The sequence below is a fragment of the Sinocyclocheilus rhinocerous genome, unplaced genomic scaffold, assembly GCF_001515625.1.
Source record: "Sinocyclocheilus rhinocerous isolate Xijiao unplaced genomic scaffold, SAMN03320098_v1.1 scaffold820, whole genome shotgun sequence".
NCBI classification, from domain to species: Eukaryota; Metazoa; Chordata; class Actinopteri; order Cypriniformes; family Cyprinidae; genus Sinocyclocheilus; species Sinocyclocheilus rhinocerous.
Window position 1 is genome coordinate 594,423 of NW_015670386.1, and position 22,950 is coordinate 617,372.

General features: G+C 35.7%; 2 protein-coding genes across 4 annotated transcripts in view; both read right to left on the reverse strand.

Annotated features, from left to right (window-relative positions):
* LOC107734216 (MKL/myocardin-like protein 2) overlaps positions 1–12,434 on the reverse strand; it is a 42,311-nt gene extending 29,877 nt beyond the window's left edge. For all 3 annotated transcript variants that reach the window (XM_016546110.1, XM_016546113.1, XM_016546109.1), the window contains exons 1-2: positions 12,000–12,434; positions 4,796–5,009 (exon numbers count right to left, since the gene is read on the reverse strand). In XM_016546110.1, the coding sequence (XP_016401596.1) occupies positions 4,796–4,931 (136 nt within the window). In that variant the 5' untranslated portion in view covers positions 4,932–5,009; positions 12,000–12,434. The remainder of the gene's footprint in view (positions 1–4,795; positions 5,010–11,999) is intronic.
* Positions 12,435–13,376: 942 nt separating this feature from the next.
* Positions 13,377–21,994, reverse strand: LOC107734247 (DNA repair endonuclease XPF-like). The gene is made up of 11 exons (XM_016546160.1): positions 21,531–21,994; positions 20,289–20,469; positions 19,998–20,193; positions 19,692–19,899; positions 16,400–16,580; positions 16,173–16,295; positions 15,951–16,058; positions 15,295–15,868; positions 14,598–14,690; positions 14,391–14,503; positions 13,377–14,295 (listed from the first exon to the last, which is right to left on the reverse strand). Exons 1-11 carry the CDS (start codon positions 21,705–21,707, stop codon positions 13,565–13,567), a joined length of 2,685 nt encoding a protein of 894 aa, XP_016401646.1. The 5' UTR covers positions 21,708–21,994; the 3' UTR covers positions 13,377–13,564.
* Between the last annotated feature and the right edge of the window lie 956 nt (positions 21,995–22,950).

The window sequence follows — 22,950 nt, forward strand, 5'->3', positions numbered from 1 at the left end:
TCCAATGTAAAAAAAAAAAAAAAAAAATCTTAGACTGAATATTTAGCTTTGAAATCACAGGAATAAATTAAATTTTATTATATATAAAAATAGAAAGCAGTTATTTCAAATTTGCTAATATTTTTGATCAAATAAAAGCAGGCTGGTCAAGCATAAGAGACTTCTTTCAACAACATTAAAAAATCTTACAGACCCCAAACTTTTGAACAAAAGTGTAACAATTTAAATAATAATAATACAAATAATAATACTGGTATTGATGCCTTTAGTGTGGCTAATCAATGAGCTGTTCTTTACCTGTTTGCAAAGCCACAGACATTCAGACGGACATCTTTGGCTGTAGCATCTAGGCCTGTCACGATAACAACTTTTTGTTGTGCGATATATTGCCCCAGAAATAATTGCGATAAGCGATATTATTGTCATTTTAAAGATCATTTTATGCCACTGAATATATAATCATAATGTAAAAGCATAATAATGCAAGAAGGCCTACACACTTCCAAATGACAACAAACTTTTAATTTTAAGAATATTTAGAAGACCATATCTGCAGATGAAACTGTTTGTAGAAGCATTTTTTAAATGAGAACTAGCACCTCATGACTATACCACGTTATGTACCAGAAGCTGCAAAAGACACAAGCGCAAGTGGAATGTACAAAACATGGTGACATACATTTTTAAGTAAATATAATGTGCGATATATTGCGTCACCAAAAATTATTCCGGTCATGTACATATATTGCGCGATAAGTCAATATATTGATTATTGCGACAGGCCTAGTAGCATCACATCTAAAGCTGTGTTTTGAGCATCTCAAGTAAAGTTTTTAATTATCTCTCAAGTTTTTGCATTCTGTTCCATTCAGCAACACATCTTCTATAAACAACCCCTATGAAATGCATCCAATCAAACTTGGGTGAAACTGAAACCAGCCAAATTATAAAGGACTTCATTAAGGTCTATTAACTAACTAGCCGATTTTGAAAATAAGTAGCTTTATGCATCGATATCATGCCAATCTATGCCGTGCCTTTTGTTTAGATGGAAATGCTATTATCGTAAAGTGCCCCTATTATGGGTTATGAAAGGTTCATATTTTGGTTTTGAGAGTCCCCAACAACAGGTTGACATGCATGCAAGGTCAAAAAACACTTTCATTGTTTTATAATATGCATTTATTTTTACCTTACTAGCTCAACAACTACCAAACGATTCGCTCAACGATTCATTTTTCCAAACCCCTCCTTTGCGTGACGCTAATCTGCGGTGATTGGTTTCATTTTCATTTCATCTTGCCTGTAATGCCTGATAAAGCAGCGTTTGTGAGCGCAGTGCTGCCTTGTGTACAGCCGTTACCGGGAAAACAGCTATTTTTACCGCTCCAAAAGCTTGGTCCGATTGGTCTAATTTTTATTTCATCACGCCTGTAATGCCTGATAAAGCAGCGTTTGTGAGCGCAGTGCTGCTTTGTGTACACGTTACCGGGCAAACTGCTATTTTTACAGCTCCAAAAGCGGTACCTAGTGGCAAAGAATGAATTTGCATTTTCATTCAGACTAACGAGAAAAGACAGTGGGCAGGCAATATGCTAATGTTTCATGCTGCCGTCAAGATGAAACGGCTTGGGATTCGTTTTAAACATGATTCAGAGTCGACTCTTTCTTTTGAGAGACAATAACTTTATACACGGTGCACTTTCAGATTTAAAACTTGGCAGGATGTTTTCATTCACTTAGAGCTGTGTTACACACTGCATTAAAGGTAATATTCAAAAATCCATAATAGGGGCACTTTAAACAATCACTGACCTTCCTGTTGTGCATCTAATGGACAATCTCAAACATTTTCAGCAGATTACCTTGATTATCAGCAGAGTAATGCACATAGCTCTCTCATGAAAAGCCAATCAATAGTAGCTTTCTTTTTTCAAATGCTGTCATGCAAATTTCCATTAAACCAAAACCTGGCAAACAAAGCTTCAGGCAGCCAGTAAAATCTATTCAAAATAGTCTAAACCTATATCCGCTCAGCGATAGAATGATATCCACCTCTCAGAGCCGAGCAGCAAGCTGCAGAACCTGGTATGAAGTTTCCTCTGCAGATGCTGTGAGTCTCCAGTCCTAAGCAGGCCATGCTGTCTGCCCGACCTGCCTCACGTTCAGAGTATCTTAAAGCAGGCTCCTGACAGCACCAGAGCTTTGTGAAAAAAGCACAAGTACCACGTTCTTCAGGGCTCTCCATTCACTGTTAGCAGCTCCAGTGAAGCTGGGACTCGCTCAGAGGAGACAACATCTGCTCCACCAGCAGACAGAGAGGAGGGAGCAGAAAGACCAGACCGACCATTGTTAACCCCTCCCTGCCATTGGAAGTTCAATTCTAGATCATTAAAAAGTGCTCCTTTTTGTAGTTTAGAAGAACGATGATCGTTCTCTGTATGGACGAGTGCATCATGGATGCTTTATTTTTGAGATCTGAGCAGCAAAAAACATAAAATAGCTCTCAGTTGAAATAACCCTCCTCTTCATCAACACGGTAAATATCTTGTTTGACAGACAGCCAGAGGATGAGTAACTGACACGGGCCATGCTCTGCCAAAGTCGTTTACATTTCCACTCGCTGTGACGGTGTGACCTCAGCATAGCTAGAGACCTAGAGGAGCAGCCCTCACAGAGCTGTGTGAGCCACCGCATGCAGACAGAGCTGTCCTGTGACCTTTCACATGTCAATCAAAAGACTGCGCCCAAACTAAGAGGCAAAGAAATGTCAGGATTGTGGAGGCTGCTTCTGTGCATCAAGACAGAATGGAAAAAGAGCTTCTAATTTTCGGCGCGTACAGAAATAAAAGGTTATTTAATCAACTGGAAATAGAGGCTAAACTAATCAGGATGTGGCGTGAATTGAACTAGGCAGCAAAAAGAGAGAGCCAAAATTAAATAGCTAAATTTATGCAGGCTGTGATTACAACCGGGCAAACGAATACCATTCCAGAACAAGGGCCAATTTGAAATCTCACAATAAATTCACCAAAAATGGGCAAAAAAATCTGACTGATGGTGAACATTTAGCCAAGAGGGACATCTAAATCAGATATCGTCTGTGATTTTGTTGAAGGACAAACAACTTTGTACCACTCTGTTCTTTTTAGACAAAGTCTCAGAAGCCAGCCGTTTCTCACATCAGATGTGTCAAGTATAAACTAGGCTTGTCTCAACTGCAGGTTAACTACTAACATCTTCACCGGCTGATTTTTATATTTACATTATTGTCAAAAAATGCTTGACTATTTTGTCTACACTACTGTTTAAAAGTTTGGGGCCAGAAAAATGTATTTTTTTTTTTGGAAAGAAATTCTTTTATTCAGCAAGGTTGTATTAAATTGATCAAAAGTGACAGTTAAGACATTTATTATTTTACAAAAGATTTATATTTTAAATAAATGCTGCTCTTTTGAACTTTCTATTCATCAAAGAAGCCTGAAACTGTATCTCAAAAAAAAATATTAAGAACAAAATTTTTTTTTGCAGTAATTCATTTATTAGAATGATTTCTGAAAGATTATGTGACATTAAATTTTTAAAATATACTAAAATAGAAAACAGTTACTTTAAATTATAATAATTAGTGCTGTCAAACGATTAATCGTGATTAATCGCATTCAAAATAAAAGTTTTTGTTTGCATAATATATGTGTATATATGTTTATATATTAAAAATATTTATTTATAATCTAAATTATATGAATATAAATATAGACATGTAAATATTTTCAAAATATATACTGTATGTATGAGTATTTATATATACATAATAAATATATACAGAACACATATATTATGCAAACAAAAACTTTTATTTTGTATGTGATTAATCACGATTAATCATTTGACAGCACTAATAATAATATTTCACAGTATATGGTTGGTTTTACTGTATGATCAAAGACTTGATGAGCATCAGACATCTTTTAAAAACATTAAAAAATCCTATCGACCCCAAACTTCTGAACAAGTGTATTACAAAAAAAAACAATAAAGTGAATTTATACAAGTGAATGAATTTAGGTATTACAACATTTTGATTTTTAAAGAGATTTAGAGTTTAAACATTATATGCGGGTTAGATGATGGCAACGATAATCTAAAAGTGAAAATCATTATGCGCAATGAAATATCCAACATCAGCCAATATATACCTTAGTAAAAAAGTAATATATTTAAAATGCATTTATTTCATACTAAGTATAGTTCAAATCTATTAACATATTTACAAACAAGTCGATCAAGACTTACTGACAAAAAAATGATAATTAAACTTTATTTGTAGTACTACTTGTGCACAATGCACATTTCCTAATATTAAGCCTAAAATGTGTTTTAATATTACTATTGATGAGGATTGTATGATCTTTGAATAATATCAGTCTTTATACGCAATATATTTAAAGTGTACCTCAGCATATCTTTAGTTGGACTTCAGCATTACTTCCGCACAATTAAAGAGCATTAAATACAAAAGTAGTTGTTCTAATTTAGCAGACTTTAAGTATACCAGGTTATATACTAAAAGTACAATTACAGGGTATTTTACTACGTACATAAATATGTCAATGTATTTGTAGTATACTTAGAATGAAATAAATGTATTTCAAATACATTTTAGTATATTTATTTTTCACTAGGGTATTACATTTTAATCAAGAACTGATGGTAATGATATATTGTGCATCGCTAATTCATGTAAATGACTCAATTCAACAATTTTTATTCAGCATCATAGCAAGTGACATACCATTTTTGCGTTCGTTGAGGGGGGGCAGCCTCTGGCCGGGGTGCAGGGACAGTTCGCCCATCTCATGGGTTACAGCCTCACTCTGTGGGCTGGGTGCCAACAAACCCCCAATCCCAGCATCCCCCTGGTCCTCCATGTCTCCTCAGTGAGGAGTCAAGGGTTTCGCTGGGGATCAGCAGACGATATGGTCACAGGAAGCTCCTCACTTCAGTTTCTGCAAAAGACAATGTCGGTATAGATTCAAGTGAAGAAAAAAGTAAACAGCAAAAGATAAGCAAAGGAATTTGGTCCAAGTTAGGCAGACTGTGCTTTAGTAATACACGAAATCGTAAGTGAAATGGGGAGTTTGGAAATGATGTAATAGTTCAAGGATGTGGTATAAGGTCTGTAATATCACTTTAGCCATGAAAAACGACCAAAAACACAGAGGATGTGTTGAATCTATGGCATATACAGTTGCTGCTGTAGCACATCTATCAAAGCGCTAACAAATAATAAAAACGAGCCTTTCCACAGACAGACGGTGAATGAATAGACGTTGTGTTTGCTAGCCTATCATTACTCAACTTTACATCATCCCAGTGGTTTAGATGTGAAACCAATAAAAACATAAACACAGCGCTCACCATGGTGCTGTAAAATGCTAGAATACACTATGACCACGTCAGCACAAACCACAATCATCCATTCCCATGAAACACTTGCCATTCATAACCTCTTGTCACATGGGAACTGAGAGGCTAATTTTTCTGTTGTTCATTTTACAATACAAATTTCAGTGGCGGATCAATTCAGCAACTGATCTCAAACCAAATCTGCACAAGGGGACGGTGATGGATTCTGTTTAACTAACAAACTCGATTTTGCCAGTGATGGATTTGGTTTCCTAACTTAAAACATTAAAACAAATCAAACATCACATTCTGCATAAAAAAAATGTTCCCCCTCTTCCTGTGGTTTTCCACATTCAACCACCTCTGAGCCATCCCACACACCACCCTGCCCCCCGAAAAAAAAAAAAGGCAAAAAATGTATTCTTTTAGCTGCCTGGAACATCGAATGCAGCCTTTCAAAAAAAGGGCAGGTTTTTAAATACGAATTCCAGCTGTTTGTACTGGGTTATCAATGACTCACGCCATTTACACAAAAATGTATCGAGTAAAACATTGTGGGACATGCGGTCCCCAACCTAATAAAGTTCCCAAAGCATGTTTTGATATGGAGACGGATAGTATTGGAAGAAAACCGCATGGCCTGATATGACCTCTGAGTAAAGAGAACGTTAGCAGCATCTACTCCCTCCAGGTTTTTGAGATTCTTTGATCACTAAATATGATGCAAAATCAACAAAATGTTGCTTTTTTTTGCGTACATGCATAATTTGCCATTTCACACATAATAACCGCAAAAAGCGTCATACTAGTAACTACCAAAATTTAGAGTAAAACAACGCAGTGATAAAGAAACATGAATGAGGAAGTAAAGTGTGGCGTGCTTGATATTAAAAGGGTTATTAAGCTCAACAATCAATAAAAAGAACATAATCAGTGTTTTTGTGCAGTTTATCACGTTTAATCAGCCAAATGCACACAAAGTTATATATAGCTGTCAAACGATTAATCACGATTAATCGCATCCCAAATAAGTTTTTGTTTACGTAAGCTAATATGTGTGTGTAGTACTGTGTATATTTATTGTTTATATAAATACACACCTACAGTATATATTTTGAAAATATGTAATGTATTTACATGTATACATTAATATTCATATAATTTATATCATGTATAAATATATTTAATATATAAAAAATATTTTTCTCAACTATATACATGCATGTGTGTGTATTTATATATACATAATAAACATACACAGTACACACATATGTAAACAAACTTTTATTTTGGATACGATTAATTGCAATCAATCGTTTGCGAGCACTAAAATGATGACAAAATGCCTGTTTTGGCGAGTATTCATGTAAACGCTCAGTTTTGAAAATCACTCACTGTTGTTAACTGAACTTGTAACTTGTACACTGAGTAACAGTAGTTTTAATAAAGACCAGTGTATTTATGAACACAGTGAAAACTATTCCCTTTTTTAATTTCTGAAGCGTTTTGCACTGTTTGTACCTGAACTTCAAGCACTCACCTCTATCTTGGTCTTATTGCTTGTAATTTGCTTTTTTGTTCTTGTTTTCTAACAAAATACATTTTTGCATTTGCAAATCCATCCATACAACAAAGCAGGATGTGATCTATATAAATGACAATAAAAAATGAACCCTAACCCTAAGTATCTATAATAAGTAATGACTCAAACCAATAACCAATCAGGGATTTGAACATGACATACTGCAAACAAACACTCGTGCACAAAAGCATGCAGCTACAAGCCTCATTGTATTCTTACATAACACACCAGCAAATGTCATCTACTCGTCCTCTTTATTTTTGAATTTCTGACATTCTCTACACTGTAAGATCTTTTGGTTGACAGTCAACACAATACACAAATTGTTTATGTTTTGAAGGGCAGCGTGCCAACATCCAAAACACTGTGTGTGTATTATGAATTCTGCTATTAGTCCTTGATAGTCACCATTGCTAGGATACAGCAGCCTCCCACACAAATAAACTCACGCTGCTGGAGCTCTCGCTCTCTCAGCAGTACACTGTTTAGTGATCACTCACAATAGGACAGGTCAAATGTAAACTTAAGTACACTGAAAAGTTTAAGAATGCATTTTAAAATGTAAGCCTAAAAGATATATATATATATATATAAGCAGTAAAATTAACTATTTCCCTGCCAGTATCTTAATTTGATTTTCAATTGCAATGTCATACTAAATATTGTTTATTATTTAGAAATGTATATTCTATGGAAGGACACATTTATGGAGCATATGATTTAATGTCACACTCACACCATGTGAATATTTGCATGCAATTAGCTCAATCTGTGGCATACTCACCGCCACAAGCAATGGTGACGCAACACGAAGCAACAAGCTGGCCACAAACTTGTGAAATTGCCATGGCAATATTGATATAAAAATATAAAATATATTCAATAATTACACTTCAACACTGTACATAAGACAACACTCCAGACACATGCATGTCATCCACCACATCCAGTCCAGGCCATTAAGCAAAGCTGAAGACGGCCGTCTGATGTGGATCCACCGCGTCAAATAATAACACTCAAGCAGTCCACATCTGGCTTACACCACATTAAATATGTGGTACAGTGATCTATGAGAAACACTCTTTAAGGACAGTTACAATAACAATGTATATCTTACATAAGAAAAACGGGGGCTGTTCTGCTTCTGTGGTCTGCTGTTTCTGGCATGCCTCACTGTTAGAGCTCATGGCTGAACCATTTTCCATACAACCCTCAAACCACATACACTTCAAACTATAACAGTGTGTGCCAAACTATCACAATCAATTCAGTTGTTATTGAAGGCAATTATAGTAAACATCAACATGTCTTAAGAAGGAGCGAGGAAAAAAACAAAAGAATCACTTGGTTTTCTATAGAAACAGCAAGATCTAGAGATGTTTGCTCAAAACTAAGCAGGTAAACTAATGGCACCTCACTGAGAAATGACCAGCCTTCAATGTTGACGTCAGGAGAGGTCACAGCGTAGTTACTTAAAGGGACAGTTCACCCTAAAATAAACGTTCTGTCATCATTACCCACCCTCAAGTCATTCCAGACTTTCGTTCATCTTCAGAAAACAAATAAAGATATTTTTAATATTCTTTCATACTTTTTGTTCACAAAACCAAAATTTCCATGCTTCAAAAAGCACATGTAGACATTGCTCAACCATGTTTGACATGGAGAAAAAATCTCAATAGATTTTGCATGTTAAGCAATCACCCTGTGATTCTGTGTTTGCAATATTTGATGAGCTCTATATGTGCATTGATCAAAGCCTAAATTAAATCTGTTATCTTATAAAGCAATAGTGCCTCTTCAGACGACTTGTATTAAACCAATTTCTGTATATATGGATTACTTTTACAGTGTCTTTATAAACTTTCTGAAGCTTGGAAATAGGGGTGTACAATACTGACAAAAAATGTAAACATTTTAAATTCTTACATTTTTAAACAAATTGTTTAAAAAGGCGGATTCATTTAGAAATGAAGCAAGTGACTGTTTGTATTTATGAACTGATCATTGAATCATTGACTCAAACGATTAGTTCAAAAACAGATTCATTCAGGAATGAAACACCGCAGTGTTGCTCTGTAATGCACAAATGTTCTGCTCCAGCTTTGTTTGGAACTGTTTTCATTGGTGAATCTGAGAAAGAAAGAAAAACAGACAATATTGTGCCTAAAATGTAACTCACTCAATATTAACTTAAAAATTTAAAATCTCATTTGCGATCACACGCACACTGTAATATTGAGGAAAACGGCACTGTTACATGTGTGTGATATTACTTAACTATATAAATATAAAAATCAAAAGCCTATACAGGGATATTTTTTGCTTTCATAACTTGAATTATAGGGGCATTCTAACTGCATTCTAATAGACTTCATCATACAGTGAATGCTTTTGGATTTTTTTTTTTTGCAAAGTCAGGGACATAGGCTACTTGATAATGTTAACATTAAAACCGCATGGCCTTAAAACAACAATGATGATATTATTGCAGACGATAACCATCACAAACCCCTACTTGGAAATTTTGGTTGCGTGTACTGTCAATGAAAGGACAAAAACGATGAGAGAATATTCAAAATATCTTCATTTGTGTTCCAAAGATGAGCAGAAGTCTTGCGTTTGGAACAACGGGAGGGTGAGTAAAGTCTGAGTTTTCAGTGACTAATAACCACCATTCAAATATTACAAACCAAAAAACTGCATCAAGCATTGCTAAAACTCATATAAATGGATTATATTTTACAGGATTACCAGTGTAAAATGTCAGGAACACTGTTTAACAACACTGTTAAAAACAACAATAAAATACAGTATATCATGCTTTGATCATTTTAATTGAACCAATATACTGATCAAACATCAATCAGCCACAAAGTGACTTTAATAACTAAACTAGTTCTTGTTTCATATCTGTTGGAATAAGCATTGTTCTAGTAAGGAAGTTACAACACTCTTTGCTTTTCCTTTAGGAAGGTGTGCCCTCAAGCTCTAGTTTTCCATTCACCCTAATTAGCACAATAGCTTCTCCTTCACAGTGGCCAACATTTAATCTGTCTCAAGTGGCTTTAATGTCAGGGATCTGAACCTGATTCTGCTGAGACAGCATACTATGAGCCATGACTAAATACTCTGGAAAATATCAAACCTCAATTAAAAAGCAAACCCAGATGCTTGATCCTTTTCATGTGTCGTGCTGGAAACACAAGCAATGATTTCCATGTGTTCATCAAAGGAGAGTAACAAGGTGGGCTGGCACAAGATAAATGTTTCGTTTACTTCGGCCCAGCACTTGTGCTCAACTTCCTCAGAGAGGTTAATGACAAACTTTAAGATTAACTTTTTACAAATGGTCCATTAATGATTTCATGTGGGGAATCAATAAAAAGTCTATGTATGTACACTAAAGAATTTGTCCATTATGAAATGTCCCAGTTACATATAGATATGTACAAATATAGCATTTTAATGCAGTTGCCAGTGTACATCCTAAAGTCAAGCGAGTTATCAAAAGACATGGTGTAAAATAGGGGTCCTTAACAGGGGGTCCACAATGGAACAACAGGAAGGTCTGCCAATGTTATAAAAAAATATTTTTTGAATTAAAATAAAAAAAAGTTCCCAAAACAAAGTAAAAGTTAATAATCTAAAGTACAGCTAATAATCAGTGTTATTTTAGTATCATTTATAAAGCATTAATTAATATATTGAATTAGCTTTTGTTTTATATTTTCAGTTTTCATTTTAAGTTTGTTGTGTACTGTTGTCATCTTATTACTTTCTTTTTTATATTTCTGTTTAGCTTTCTTCGTATTTCAGTTTTCATTTTAGTACTTAAGCACTTAAGTCAACTTATTTCATTGCAGTTACTTACAACATTTCTGATTTCCATATGTAGTTTTTCATTTAATATTTACATTACAGTTCATATTCTATTATATTTATGTTATATTCAGCTTAATTTCAGTTAACAAAAACGTTCATAGTTTTAATTAATGATAAGAACTCTGAGCTAAATGTATCATTCTCTCACACAATAAGTATAATAATTATACAGTAACAATAATATGATACTAAACAAACACACTATTATTGAACAGACAACACTCAATTTTATGCAGTAGGTCTCTCCTAGAGGTCCTTTGTCTGAAAAAGTTTGAGGACCCCTGGTTAAGTAATCAAAACTTAGGGATCATAGTCAATAGCTGAGACTACAGGATACACTTGGTAAAAAAATATATTGATTTCTGTATTTATAAGAAATCTAGATATGTGGATAACGTGGTAAAAACTAAATTTGCATGAAACCAAAAAAATCAAGCAAATAATAGCATGTGAAATCTCGATTTGGTTGCAAACTATACATTTCGAATCAAAAACACATCACAGAGCATAAATCTTGCATCCACTACAGAATATGATTTTTTTGACATTCATGACTTGCAGTGGCATGAAGTGGAGATGCCAGGAGTCTAAGAGCTTCCCATATAAAGTTACACCTGGTTGTTTACACTCATTCACATGGAGTTTCAGTTTCACCAGGAGAGTCAATGAGACACAAACTTGATGCAAAAACTTCCAGTGCGTTTAACCTTTCTGCCATACAGATGCTTAAATCATCAACAGACCCTTCCTCCTCTGTCTACAGTATCTGACACTGAGGGGCTCAACATGTAAACCCCACTGTCTTAGCATAAACATCATGTGAAACAGCAGTTGATCTACAAACAACAAAACTCAATGTTTACAGATAATACAGTACGTTAGCATGCTAGTAACCTACACTAAGTATCTATTTTTTCGCGACATACAAGTAATTCAAAGCTCATCCGAGAATACTCACTATTTCATGTTTATGTTTTTATTATAGCGTGTATACCTCGGGAGTACATGACAGTCATGCTCCGTGTTTGTCAATAGCTCAATCATCACATCAGCAAACAAGCTAGCACGAGAACTACAGCGCTACACATTAAATCTCTGACTGCCATATAATGTCGCTTCTTACCCTGTTCCCTATAGCTGTGTCTAGCTTGCTTGTCGTAGCCCCTTGGTTTAATGCAACATAACTATCCTTGATGTGGTCACCCATGTATCCAGGGATTGCTTCTGTTTTTCTTTGGGACTCAAGTTTTTTTTGAGGAAGTGAGATGGCCGATGCTCGTCTGAACTCTGTGACGCAAAGCGGTGTTATAGGCCAGTCACCATCGGGGGGCGCCAGTGTTCCGTCTGTCTTTTTGTATATGTTATAACTTACTTAAAATGTATTTACTTTTAATACAATTACTTTTAATTTACACCGAAATGTTTAAAGGTACAGTTAACGCAAACATATAAATTTTAGTTTTACTTTTACTTCTCAGTCACCATTCACCTTCATTGTAAGGAAAGAGTGAGTCATTATGAAAGTAGCCAAAGAGCAACATGCAGTTTTGGAACAATGTTGGGGTGAGTAAATTTTGTGTTGAATACACAGGGATAATTACAGAAATAATTAATTTTATTCATGACAATTTTCTAAGAGTGGAATTTGCCAATGAAAATATTAAATATTAAAATAAGCAAATAACTGCATTTAAATATCACACAGCAATGTCACTAGTCATTACAAAATGGAAAGTTTGATTCTAACAAACAAGGTATTTAAAGGGATGGTTCACCCAAATGAAAATTCTGTCATTAATTACTCGCCCTCATGTCATTCCAAACCTGTAAAACCTTCGTTCATCTTCGGAACACAAATTAAGATATTTTTGATGAAATCCGAGAGCTTTCTGACGCTACCATAGACAGCAAGGATCCTAACACGATCAAGGTCCAGAAACGTAGTAAGGACATCATTAAAATAATCCATGTGACATCAGTTGTTCAACCGTAATTTTACGAAGCTACAAGAATACATGTTGTGCACAAAGAAAACAAAAATAATGACTTTATTCAACAATTCGTCTGAATCACCCTGGCACCATTTTGGAGAGTATCACATACGTAAACAATGTATGCAACGTATGTACGCAGATACGTTGTTTACACTTTGATCTGAATGTAAACAACGTATCTGCGTACATACGTTACATACGTATGTGATACTCTTCAAAATGGCGCTATAGAGTGAGGCGGAGATGAATTGTTGAATAAAGTCATTATTTTTGTTTTCTTTGCGCACAAAAAGTATTCTCGTAGCTTCGTACTCTCGTATTACGGTTGAACCCCTGATGTCACATGGATTATTTTAACGATGTCCTTGCTATGTTTCTGGACCTTGATCGTGTTAGGATCTTTGCTGTCTATGGGAGGGTCAGAGAGCTCTCGGATTTCATCAAAAATATCTTAATTTGTGTTTCGAAGATGAACGAAGGTCTTACAGGTTTGGAACGACATGAGGGTGAGTAATTAATGACAGATTTTTCTTTTTTTGGGTGAACTATCCCTTTCAATATTAAGAAATACAATAATTCACTCACTGCATTTTACACAACAATTTCATAATAGATATGAATATTAATCCCTTTTGACAAGGCACAATTAACAAACCTGAGATTACGATGTAAATACTTTTCTTCTTTACGATGTCTACTTGTTTTTCTGAACAGGCACCACATCCATTGGATTGTGTAGGAATTCATAAAGCTGCCTGGCGTTGCTACTACTGCCCAATATCTCACTGAGCTTTTCCTGACTAAATGTTATAAGATCAGCCAGACAGGAAGCGTGTTTTATAAGGCTCTTGAAGTTTTTCACATTGACTCCAGGCATACGTAGCAAGAAGTCGTGAGGGCCGGGGTTGTACAGGTCTGCTGATTCTGTCACCATCTCTGATTCCGCAGTAACGGCCTGAGCTGTAGCAGCATCAGGCTCCGGGCGGCCGTGTTTGAGCTCCTGAAACAGCTCTGCTGTCACATAGGGAGACGGGCACCAGAGCAGCCTCAGGCGGGGGAAATGGAGGGTGAGGAGGGTCAGTTTGGAGGTGACGTCACTGGCAGAGATCTCCTGACGAAAGTCACTGCGGGCCACCAGGGAGAAAGGCTTCGCGGGGTCAAACTCGATAAGCAGCACGGGACGGCGATAGAATCGAGTCATAGAGAGGCACTGTGTGTAGAGACGCCCACTCTGCAGGGAACCAATGAGGTCGCTGACACTTTTGCGCTCCACGCAGATCTCTGAAGTCAATATGTAGTCGCCAACCTCTAAGGTGACGGGTTCAATGTCGAGACCCCGTTGATGCAGAAGGGAAGGAAGCTCACTGCGGAACTCCCGCATGTCAACTATGATTCGCTGAGGCTCTTTAACCTCTTCACGACCCCCTAATTGAACATATCAACCATTATTCAGCACATTACATGTTGAACTGACAAAACCATATTGTATGAATACGTCAAGTGGAACAATGAATGTTTACCTGCTTTGCGGGTGTTGGTGGCAGCATTGGCAGGTTCCTGACTGCGGACAAGATCTAGGTTGGTGTCTTCCCTACCCTCTCTCTCTTCTGGCACAACCATGCTGGCCTTTTCCCTATTTTAAAAAGAAAAAAGCAGTTTTTAAAATAAGCAGTGTCACAAAAAGATAATGCAGTTGAACTCAGATAAATAGGAAATATTGAGCTAACCTTATGAGGTACTCGAATGCTTGTTTTTCTTTGCTCAAGACTGTAAGATACCTCTGTTCTTCTGTCGAGCCTCCATATATAAGAAAATACACACTAAACATGAGGGGAAAACAATCAGGAAAGTTAAATATATTATATCAAATCTAAATAAGGATTTTTTTATTATTTATCTAAATAAGTTTAATTATTCATATAAGAATATATTTTATTTACTGAAGATGTATTAAATTCAAAAGTCACATTATAAAAACATTTATAATGTTATAAAATATGTGTCAAATGAATGCTGTTCTTTTGAACATTCTATTCATCAAAGAATCTTGTAATAAAAAAAATATTAAGCCGCACAACTGTTTTCAACATTAATAATAATAAAAAAAACACTTCTTGTGCACCAAATTAACATAATATAATGATTTCTGAAGGATCATGTGGCACTGAAGACTGACATAATGCCTGTTCATCTTTGCCATTACAAAATTTTGCATTTTAAAATTTATTAAAATAGAAAACGGTTATTTTAAATTGTAATAATGTGAGACAATATTACCTTTTTACTGTATTTTTGATCAAACAAATGCCGTCTTGGTCAGCACAAGTTATTTCAAAAACATTTTAAAAATCTTACCAACCCCAAACTTTGAGTACTATTAATTGTTTCTTAGAATATACATTTGCTCCATGCCAATATACACACCGGAGAGGTTTTCCTGGCCTGCTGGCTTTATAAATCTCAAGTTGCCGCACAAAACTGAGTTCAGCATCATACAAAACAACAAACATAGGGTCAACTTCATGCAACACCCGTGTCAAACTGTACGGGTCGCTGCATCCCTTCAATGGGTGAATGACAGTCAACGGCTCTTTAAGAATGCCATAGTAGTCATCGGAAGAAAGATCAAGAAGAATATCTTCTTCTTCTTCCTCCTCTTCCTCTTCAGCCATCCTTCCTTCATCTTCACTGTTTCCAATTAGGTTCTTTTCAGCTCCATCTTCCTGCCTTTCCATCTGAGAGACTCTTGACGGTCTCTCATTCTTTGTTCGTCTCTTTGAGTTGGTTTTGGTTTTTTTAGGCCGCCCATTTTTCCCTTTGCTCTTAGCGGAGTCCTTCTTGGGCCAGCCTTTGTCAAGCTTCAGTAAATCAGGCTGAGGATCTTCTTTTCCAATGGTGCGTGAATAAAGGCGATTCAGTAGCTGCTCTGCTCCTTTTTGGATATATTCTTTCAGCTGAGCGCATGTTCTGTCATCACTGGCGCATATCAACACACGGCCTGGTGTACAGACCACAAATTTAACTTGATGCTTTGCATATGAATGGTTATAATGAAACACTTTACTGTTAAATGGTTTTACCTGGTTCATGCTCAGAGTTGCTGTTTTCTTTCTCAATCTCCCGTAGCACCTCTGTTAGCGCTTTCCATTTTGGATTTTTCTCAAGCACAAGCTCTCTTATTGGAGGGGCTAGTTTTATACATAAATAGAAAACACGATACTAGTATGCACGTGTATTAAAAATCTGAAACAAAGTATGTAAACACCTTTTAGAAGAAACACTACACATCAAACATATTGTACCTAGGGCACTTTGTTTCTGGTCAGTCTCTCCAACTTTAAGTTTCTTCTTTGACTCATGAATGCGATACACGCGACTGCGAGCATTTACAAACATTGATGTGCTTGAGTCCAAGAATAACCAACCTGATTCAGAACAGGAGAAAAAAAAGAATCAGGGGGCCTTTACAGACAATAATTTGCTCCATCTCTGAAGAGTTCAAATAGAGCAACAGATCAGCTGACTGTACCTGAATTACTACCGAAACTTTTCTGGCTGGTTCTCAAAGACTCCAGCAGATTGAGGAAGGTGACACAGTCGTACTGAGTGAGGTAGAGGAGAAGGGTTCTTAAAATCTTCAGGTCCTGAACGAGAGATTTGGTCCTGGACCCCAGCTGATGCCACAGTGGGTCAAGATAATGACGAATTGTCTTCATTTGAAAAAAAAAAAAAAAAAAAAAAACCTGGTCAGCAACTCACAATTTATTTAATTTATCTTTCTTTTTTGTTTTATTGTTTTCTTTTGCTTTTTGTTTTAAATTGTTTTTAAATAATTTCTTATTTATATTTGCCTCAGCAATACAGCACTTTTTAAAAATGAAAGTGCCCCTATTATGGGTTATGAAAGGTTCGTATTTTGGTTTTGAGAGTCCCCAACAACAGGTTGACATGCATGCAAGGTCAAAAAACACTTTCATTGTCTTATAATATGCATTTATTTTTACCTTACTTGCTCAACGACTCCCAAACGATTCGCTCAATGATTCATTTTTCCAAACCCCTCCTTTGCGTGACGCTAATCTGCTGTGATTGGTCCGATTGGCGATTGGTCATTTAATTTTCATTTCATCAAGCCTGTAATGCCTGATAAAGCAGGGTTTGTGAGGGCAGTGCTGCTTTGTGTACAGCCGTTACCAGGGAAACAGCTATTTTTACCGCTCAAAAAGCTGCACCTAGTGGCAAAGAATGAATTTGCATTTTCAAGTTTTCCCGGGTCTGAGCGTGCAACAAGTGGGCGGGCAATATGCTAATGTTTCATGTTGATGTCACATGAAACGGCTTGGGATTCGTTTTAAAGGGGTCATATGATGCGATTTCAAGTTTTCCTTTCTCAATCCATAATAGGGGCGCTTTAATATAAAAATAAATACAATTATTTATAACTATTATTTAATACAATCATCATTTAGAATATGTTTATCACTATTATAAAATATAATGTAATTATTATGATTACTGCATTTAAAATAATAATGATAATACTAGTAATAATAAAAATTTGTTTTTGTGTTATTGTGATTTTTTTTTTTACATAGTTTACATAGTACAGTACAATGAATAAGTGGAAGTGTCCACTGTGATTTTCATAAAAATAAATAAACACTATTAAAATAAATAAAAAAATTATTAATTTATATAATAGTATTATGTTTTATTTATATTATATATACAATAAATATATTATACATATTTATATTGTATTATTAGCCACACTTTATTTTAAGGTCCAATTCTCGCTATTAACAAACCATTAACTACGACTTTCGCCTCAAACTCCTAATTTGCTGCTTATTAACAGTTAATAAGGTAGTTGTTCAGTTTAGGTATTACGTAGGATTAGGGATGTAGAATATGGTCATGCAGAATATGTGACTTTATAAGTACTAATAAACAGCCAATATGTTAGTAATAATAATAATAATAATAATTAATTACATTTATATAGCGCTTTTCTAGGCACTCAAAGCGCTTTACATTGTCAGGGGGGTATCTCCTCATCCACCACCAGTGTGCAGCATCCACCTGGATGATGCGACGGGAGCCAGAGTGCACCAGAACGCCCACCACAGGAAATACTCTGTGTATTGTCACCAGCGGAGGTGAGACTGATGATAATGAAATGTATAGAAATTGATCATTGAGACGCTTTACACTGATCAGCATGTGTTTGCAGGAGCTCATGGGACGCACGTCGCTAGCATTGCAGCGGGTCACTTCCCTGATGAGCCCGAGCGAAACGGTGTCGCTCCAGGAGCTCAGATCCTGGCTGTGAAGATCGGAGACACCCGCCTCAGCACCATGGAGACGGGCACCGGCCTCATACGAGCTGTAAGAGACTAACACTCAATCATCATGACGTCTCCGCGTATAACATGAGTCCAGCTGACAGGCATCGATACATCATCAAGAACTATTAAAACTCTTAAATCAGGGCTATTTTAGTATCATCTATGAACTTTTATAGTAGCTTTTTTTAAAAATTTCAGTTTTAATTTTAATTTTAGTTTGAGTAATTTTGTTATGCACTTTTTCTTTTTATTAATATTTAAAAAACATTTCTAATATAAAAGTAAAAATTATTTATATTACATTTTTTAACAATTTTATTTCTGATTTAGTCATTTTTGTACTTCAAACTTAAAATTATTTTATTTCAGTTAGTTGCCAAACCAGCATTTCTAATTTTCGTTCAAGTTTTTCATCTAATATTTATATTTTATTTCCGCTTTAAGTTAGCGAAAACGATTGTTAATAGTTTGTTTACAATAATAACGCTTTAATAATAATAATAATAATTCATTACATTTATATAGCGCTTTTCTAGGCACTCAAAGCGCTTTACATTGTCAGGGGGTATCTCCTCATCCACCACCAATGTGCAGCATCCACTTGGATGATGCGACGGCAGCCATAGTGTGCCAGAATGCCCACCACACACCAGCTTGAGTGATGAAGCCAATCAGCAGATATGGGGATTGTTAGGAGGCCATGATGATCAGAGGCCAATGGGCAAATTTGGCCAGGATGCCGAGGTCACACCTCTACTCTTTTCGAAAGACATCCTGGGATTTTTAATGACCACAGAGAGTCAGGACCTCGGTTTAACGTCTCATCCGAAGGACGGTGCTTGTTATAGTAGTAATAACCATAGTTAATTTAAGATCAAAATCTAAGGTCACGGAGTAGAAAAGAAACAAATAAATAAAATACCGTATTGTCCCGAATATAAGACGATATTTTTTTCTTGGAAATACAACTGAAAAAACGCAGTTGTCTTATATTCAGGGTCTAGACTTTGACATGTCAATAATACACCCTCAACAACTAGGTGGCGCCAAATACGCATAAAACGAGTGTGCCATGAAATACGTAATGTAATGCGTGTTGTAAATATCGCGAGTAAAAACAAAAGAGAAAGAAAACCTAACAGCTGCATGAGGCGTGCCATACTTTCAAAACAAAAATTAAAATAGGAAAAATATGCAATATGAAAATAATTGAAGACAAAATGTGTTTTACTGAGAAAAAACAAGATTTGGTTTTTAAAAAGCCTTTTTCCAAAAGGTACATCTGGAAAAAGGGGGGTCGTCTTATAATCAGGGTCGTCTTATATTCGGGCCAATACGGTAATAAGTTAAATAGGAAATGCAGTATTATTATTATTATTGTATGTTGTTTAAAAAAAATTTTTGTGGTATAGTGATTTTTTTCCCCCTCATGTACAGTATTATCAATAGCACAATAGAAATGTATTTTCTCACTTTCTCAAAGGAAGTGCCCAGGCTGTTCTCCAGAGAGAGGTCTTCTGCTTCCAGAGTGGGATTGTAGCGCTTCAGCTCTTTCAAGCAGGCGTTCATGATGTCCAGAATAGAGCTCTGAATGGCTCTCATCGCTGGAGTCAGAGACACATGCAGCTCCACCACATCCGGCTTGTGTTTGTCCAGCGTTGTGTTTACTGATGCTTGAAATCTAGCAGATAAAGCGTTGCAAATACACCTGATTTATAAAAAACATTCACCTACAAAAATCATAATACTCAAGAGTAAAACAAAAATAAAATGTCATACCTTGGCCAAAGAAAGAGCTTCTTCACAAACAGGTTTCTCATGACACGCTCGACTTTACAGAAGCCAGAAGAGAAGGATGTGGCTTTGTCCGTAAAGGCCTTGATGAACCCGGTCTTGTTTTTCTGCCGATAAAGTCTCAGAATGAAAGCCTCCTGACAAGACTCAATGATCTTATGCGCACGATACACCAGGATTCCTGTTCAAATACGCATTAAGACAATTTAGTCCAGCAACACATTATTGAAAAACGTCTGTATAGCTCAGTTGTTTTCCCAACAGCCTTCCACTGACCTGTTATGAGGTGAGCAGGAATTCGGTCTGTAAGGAAGTCCACCACTAGGATGCGGCTGGTCACAAAGAGAACTCCTCCTTTAGTGTACACATTATATCTTTCATTATTATGTACATCACTGGTCACAGTCTGGGGAAGATGACTCACCCCTTCAGTACGGAGCTGCTCTGTAAAATACTCCTTCAACAGGCACACACATTCATCATTATTATGATTGAATCACTTTATCCCTATAAAGACTACTACATCATATATGATACATGAATGTCAAAGGCCTCTAAATTAGCAACATGATCAAAACTTTTTACTTTTTTTATAAGTAAAATATAATTCTAAAAATGTCCACCTTCAGGTCACTATTCACATGTTTTTTTTAAAACATTTTATATGGTAAGCATTACCTTAGATATTGTTTATATTGTTTCAAATATTTCAAGATAAACATTTATTGAACTTAAGTAATTTACTTGATTATCCATACTTTATTTATTTATTTATAAAAATCATTTAAAAATGCAAGGAATGTTTATTTGTATCTCAGATTCATCAATGCCTTGCATTTAATTATGTCTTGCCCCCCACAATTAAAACTACAGAGCTTGGCCATGAAACTAAGCATTTTAATATCATCTTATGGATTATTAATACATATTATTTAGAGGTATAGAGTGATAAATGATATTTACAAGCATTTTATGTAAGTAGACCGCTATATTGATTTACATTACAATCTATCAAAATTGCATCTTACCTTTTGGCCTTATAAATAACAACACCTGCACCAAATTGAATATTTTTGCTCTGTTTGGGCCTCTGAAAAAAAAACGGAGGTGTATTTCCCTCCTAGAGTATCATATTCTCACTTCTCATTATAAATATTTTGTCTAAAGGTTCAATAAACTGTTCCATTTCAAAAGATTCGGATTTTTTATTTTATTTTATTTTATGTGTCAGGCTTTACAGGCTTAAGCATAACAATTCAATGTATATAATGAAAATGTTCGTGCATGGTGTAGATTCTGTAACTTTTTATAGCCTTTCAATCAGGTTTACAATTTTGTATCACTTTTTAGGTCCTTTGCAGTTCACATGAACATATACAAGCGACATGCATACCGGTAATAATTATACCAGAATTAGCTAAATGTAAAATACGTGAGATGTATTGCCATGTCAACGAACGCTGTCCTCTCTTACTGTATATCAGTTGCAGTATAACAGGATAAATCAGCCTGACCCACCTGTTCAGGAGTGGTTGTGTTTAACAGGAGCACCAGGCTGCCCTCCTCTGAATACACTCTCATGAAGTGTAAGAGAATGCGGTCGATCCCGAGCCCCTCAGCTGTGATCAGCAGTCCGTCTGTGCTGAACAAACTCAGAAACATCTCCGTCTCATACTCCAGCAGCGGGCTCGCCATCTTTACCAGCGACTGACTGAAATAATCACCTAGATTTTATGTGCTGAAATAACGCTAACGTTACTGGTTCATTGTGTCTGCTTTGCTGGATGACATGAATAGATAGTTCTAGCAGTTGTTCTACTGCCTTTTACCAGGACGAACTAAAGAATTACCCTTCCATTTAATGTCTATTTTTTGCCGGTAGTGCACACAAAATCACAGAACTGAGCAAACCCTATTTTGTTTAAGCTATATCATATTCCTTCACATTAAACAAGTTTTACTCGCCTTCGTTACTGTTTCAAACAGGCGTGTTGTGTCATGTGACGTGACGTCGCGGAGTTTAGAGCGTTAATTTCTATTGGCGCCACCTGCTGCACTGGAGGTAAAACACAAAAAGCCCAAGCACCCGTACTTTCAGCAGTAATTTCGTAATTTTCGTTCAGGTCATTAAAAATGGAGAGTGTACTTCACATAAAGTGTACTCCTACTCCATGCATGAACGTTAAACACTTGTGCATGAAGAGAAACACTTCAGTTGCTTATAGCTTCCTGTTTAAAAAAAAACACAGATTTTTTTTTTTTAACTTGGATTTTTGTAAAAACTTCAGTGGCACCTAAACTGCTATGGTGTATGGAAGCCCATTATTGCCACATGAAAAAAAAAACAATGCCGAAACAATGTCGAAATTATACAATTTTCCTCATTTTCATAATTCCGAGGGAGGTCAAAATGATGAGATAGGCTACTAAGTCATAAAGAGATAAAAAGTCAAAATTGTGACATATTAACATTGTGACATATTAACATTGTGACATATTGTGATCATCATTATGAGATGAAGTAGAAAATATTAGATAAAAAATGAAATTATGATATCATAATTAGCCTATGACTTTCATCTAGAATTTTAACTTACTTTTATGTTAGCCTATAATTTTCATGTCTTATGTTTCTTATAAATAGTCTTCTATCCCACCAATTCTCCAGATGTGTTTATAGTTAGTAGGCTATTTATTGTATTTCTCACTACAGGCTAAAAATCTATCCAGTAAATAGCATAATATTTTAGCACAGTTCAGTTATGTACGGTATTGTACATTGTTCTGTATATTGCTCATATTGCACACAGTAACACACTCATATTACACCTACACATACACTCATATATTTTTTTTAAACTGTACGTACAACATTTACCACAAACCTATTCTATTCAATTGTATTCCATTCTATTGTATTCTATTATATTCTGTGCAG

What these genes read in the sequence shown, in the direction of transcription:
- LOC107734247 (XM_016546160.1), bottom strand. Translation starts at nt 21,707, where the DNA reads ATGGCGAGCCCGCTGCTGGAGTATGAGACGGAGATGTTTCTGAGTTTG. An exon ending in ACACAACCACTCCTGAACAG is followed by an intron (nt 20,470 to 21,530) that starts GTGGGTCAGGCT and finishes TGCCTGTTGAAG; the next exon opens with GAGTATTTTACAGAGCAGCT. An exon ending in TCCTGCTCACCTCATAACAG is followed by an intron (nt 20,194 to 20,288) that starts GTCAGTGGAAGG and finishes GTATTTGAACAG; the next exon opens with GAATCCTGGTGTATCGTGCG.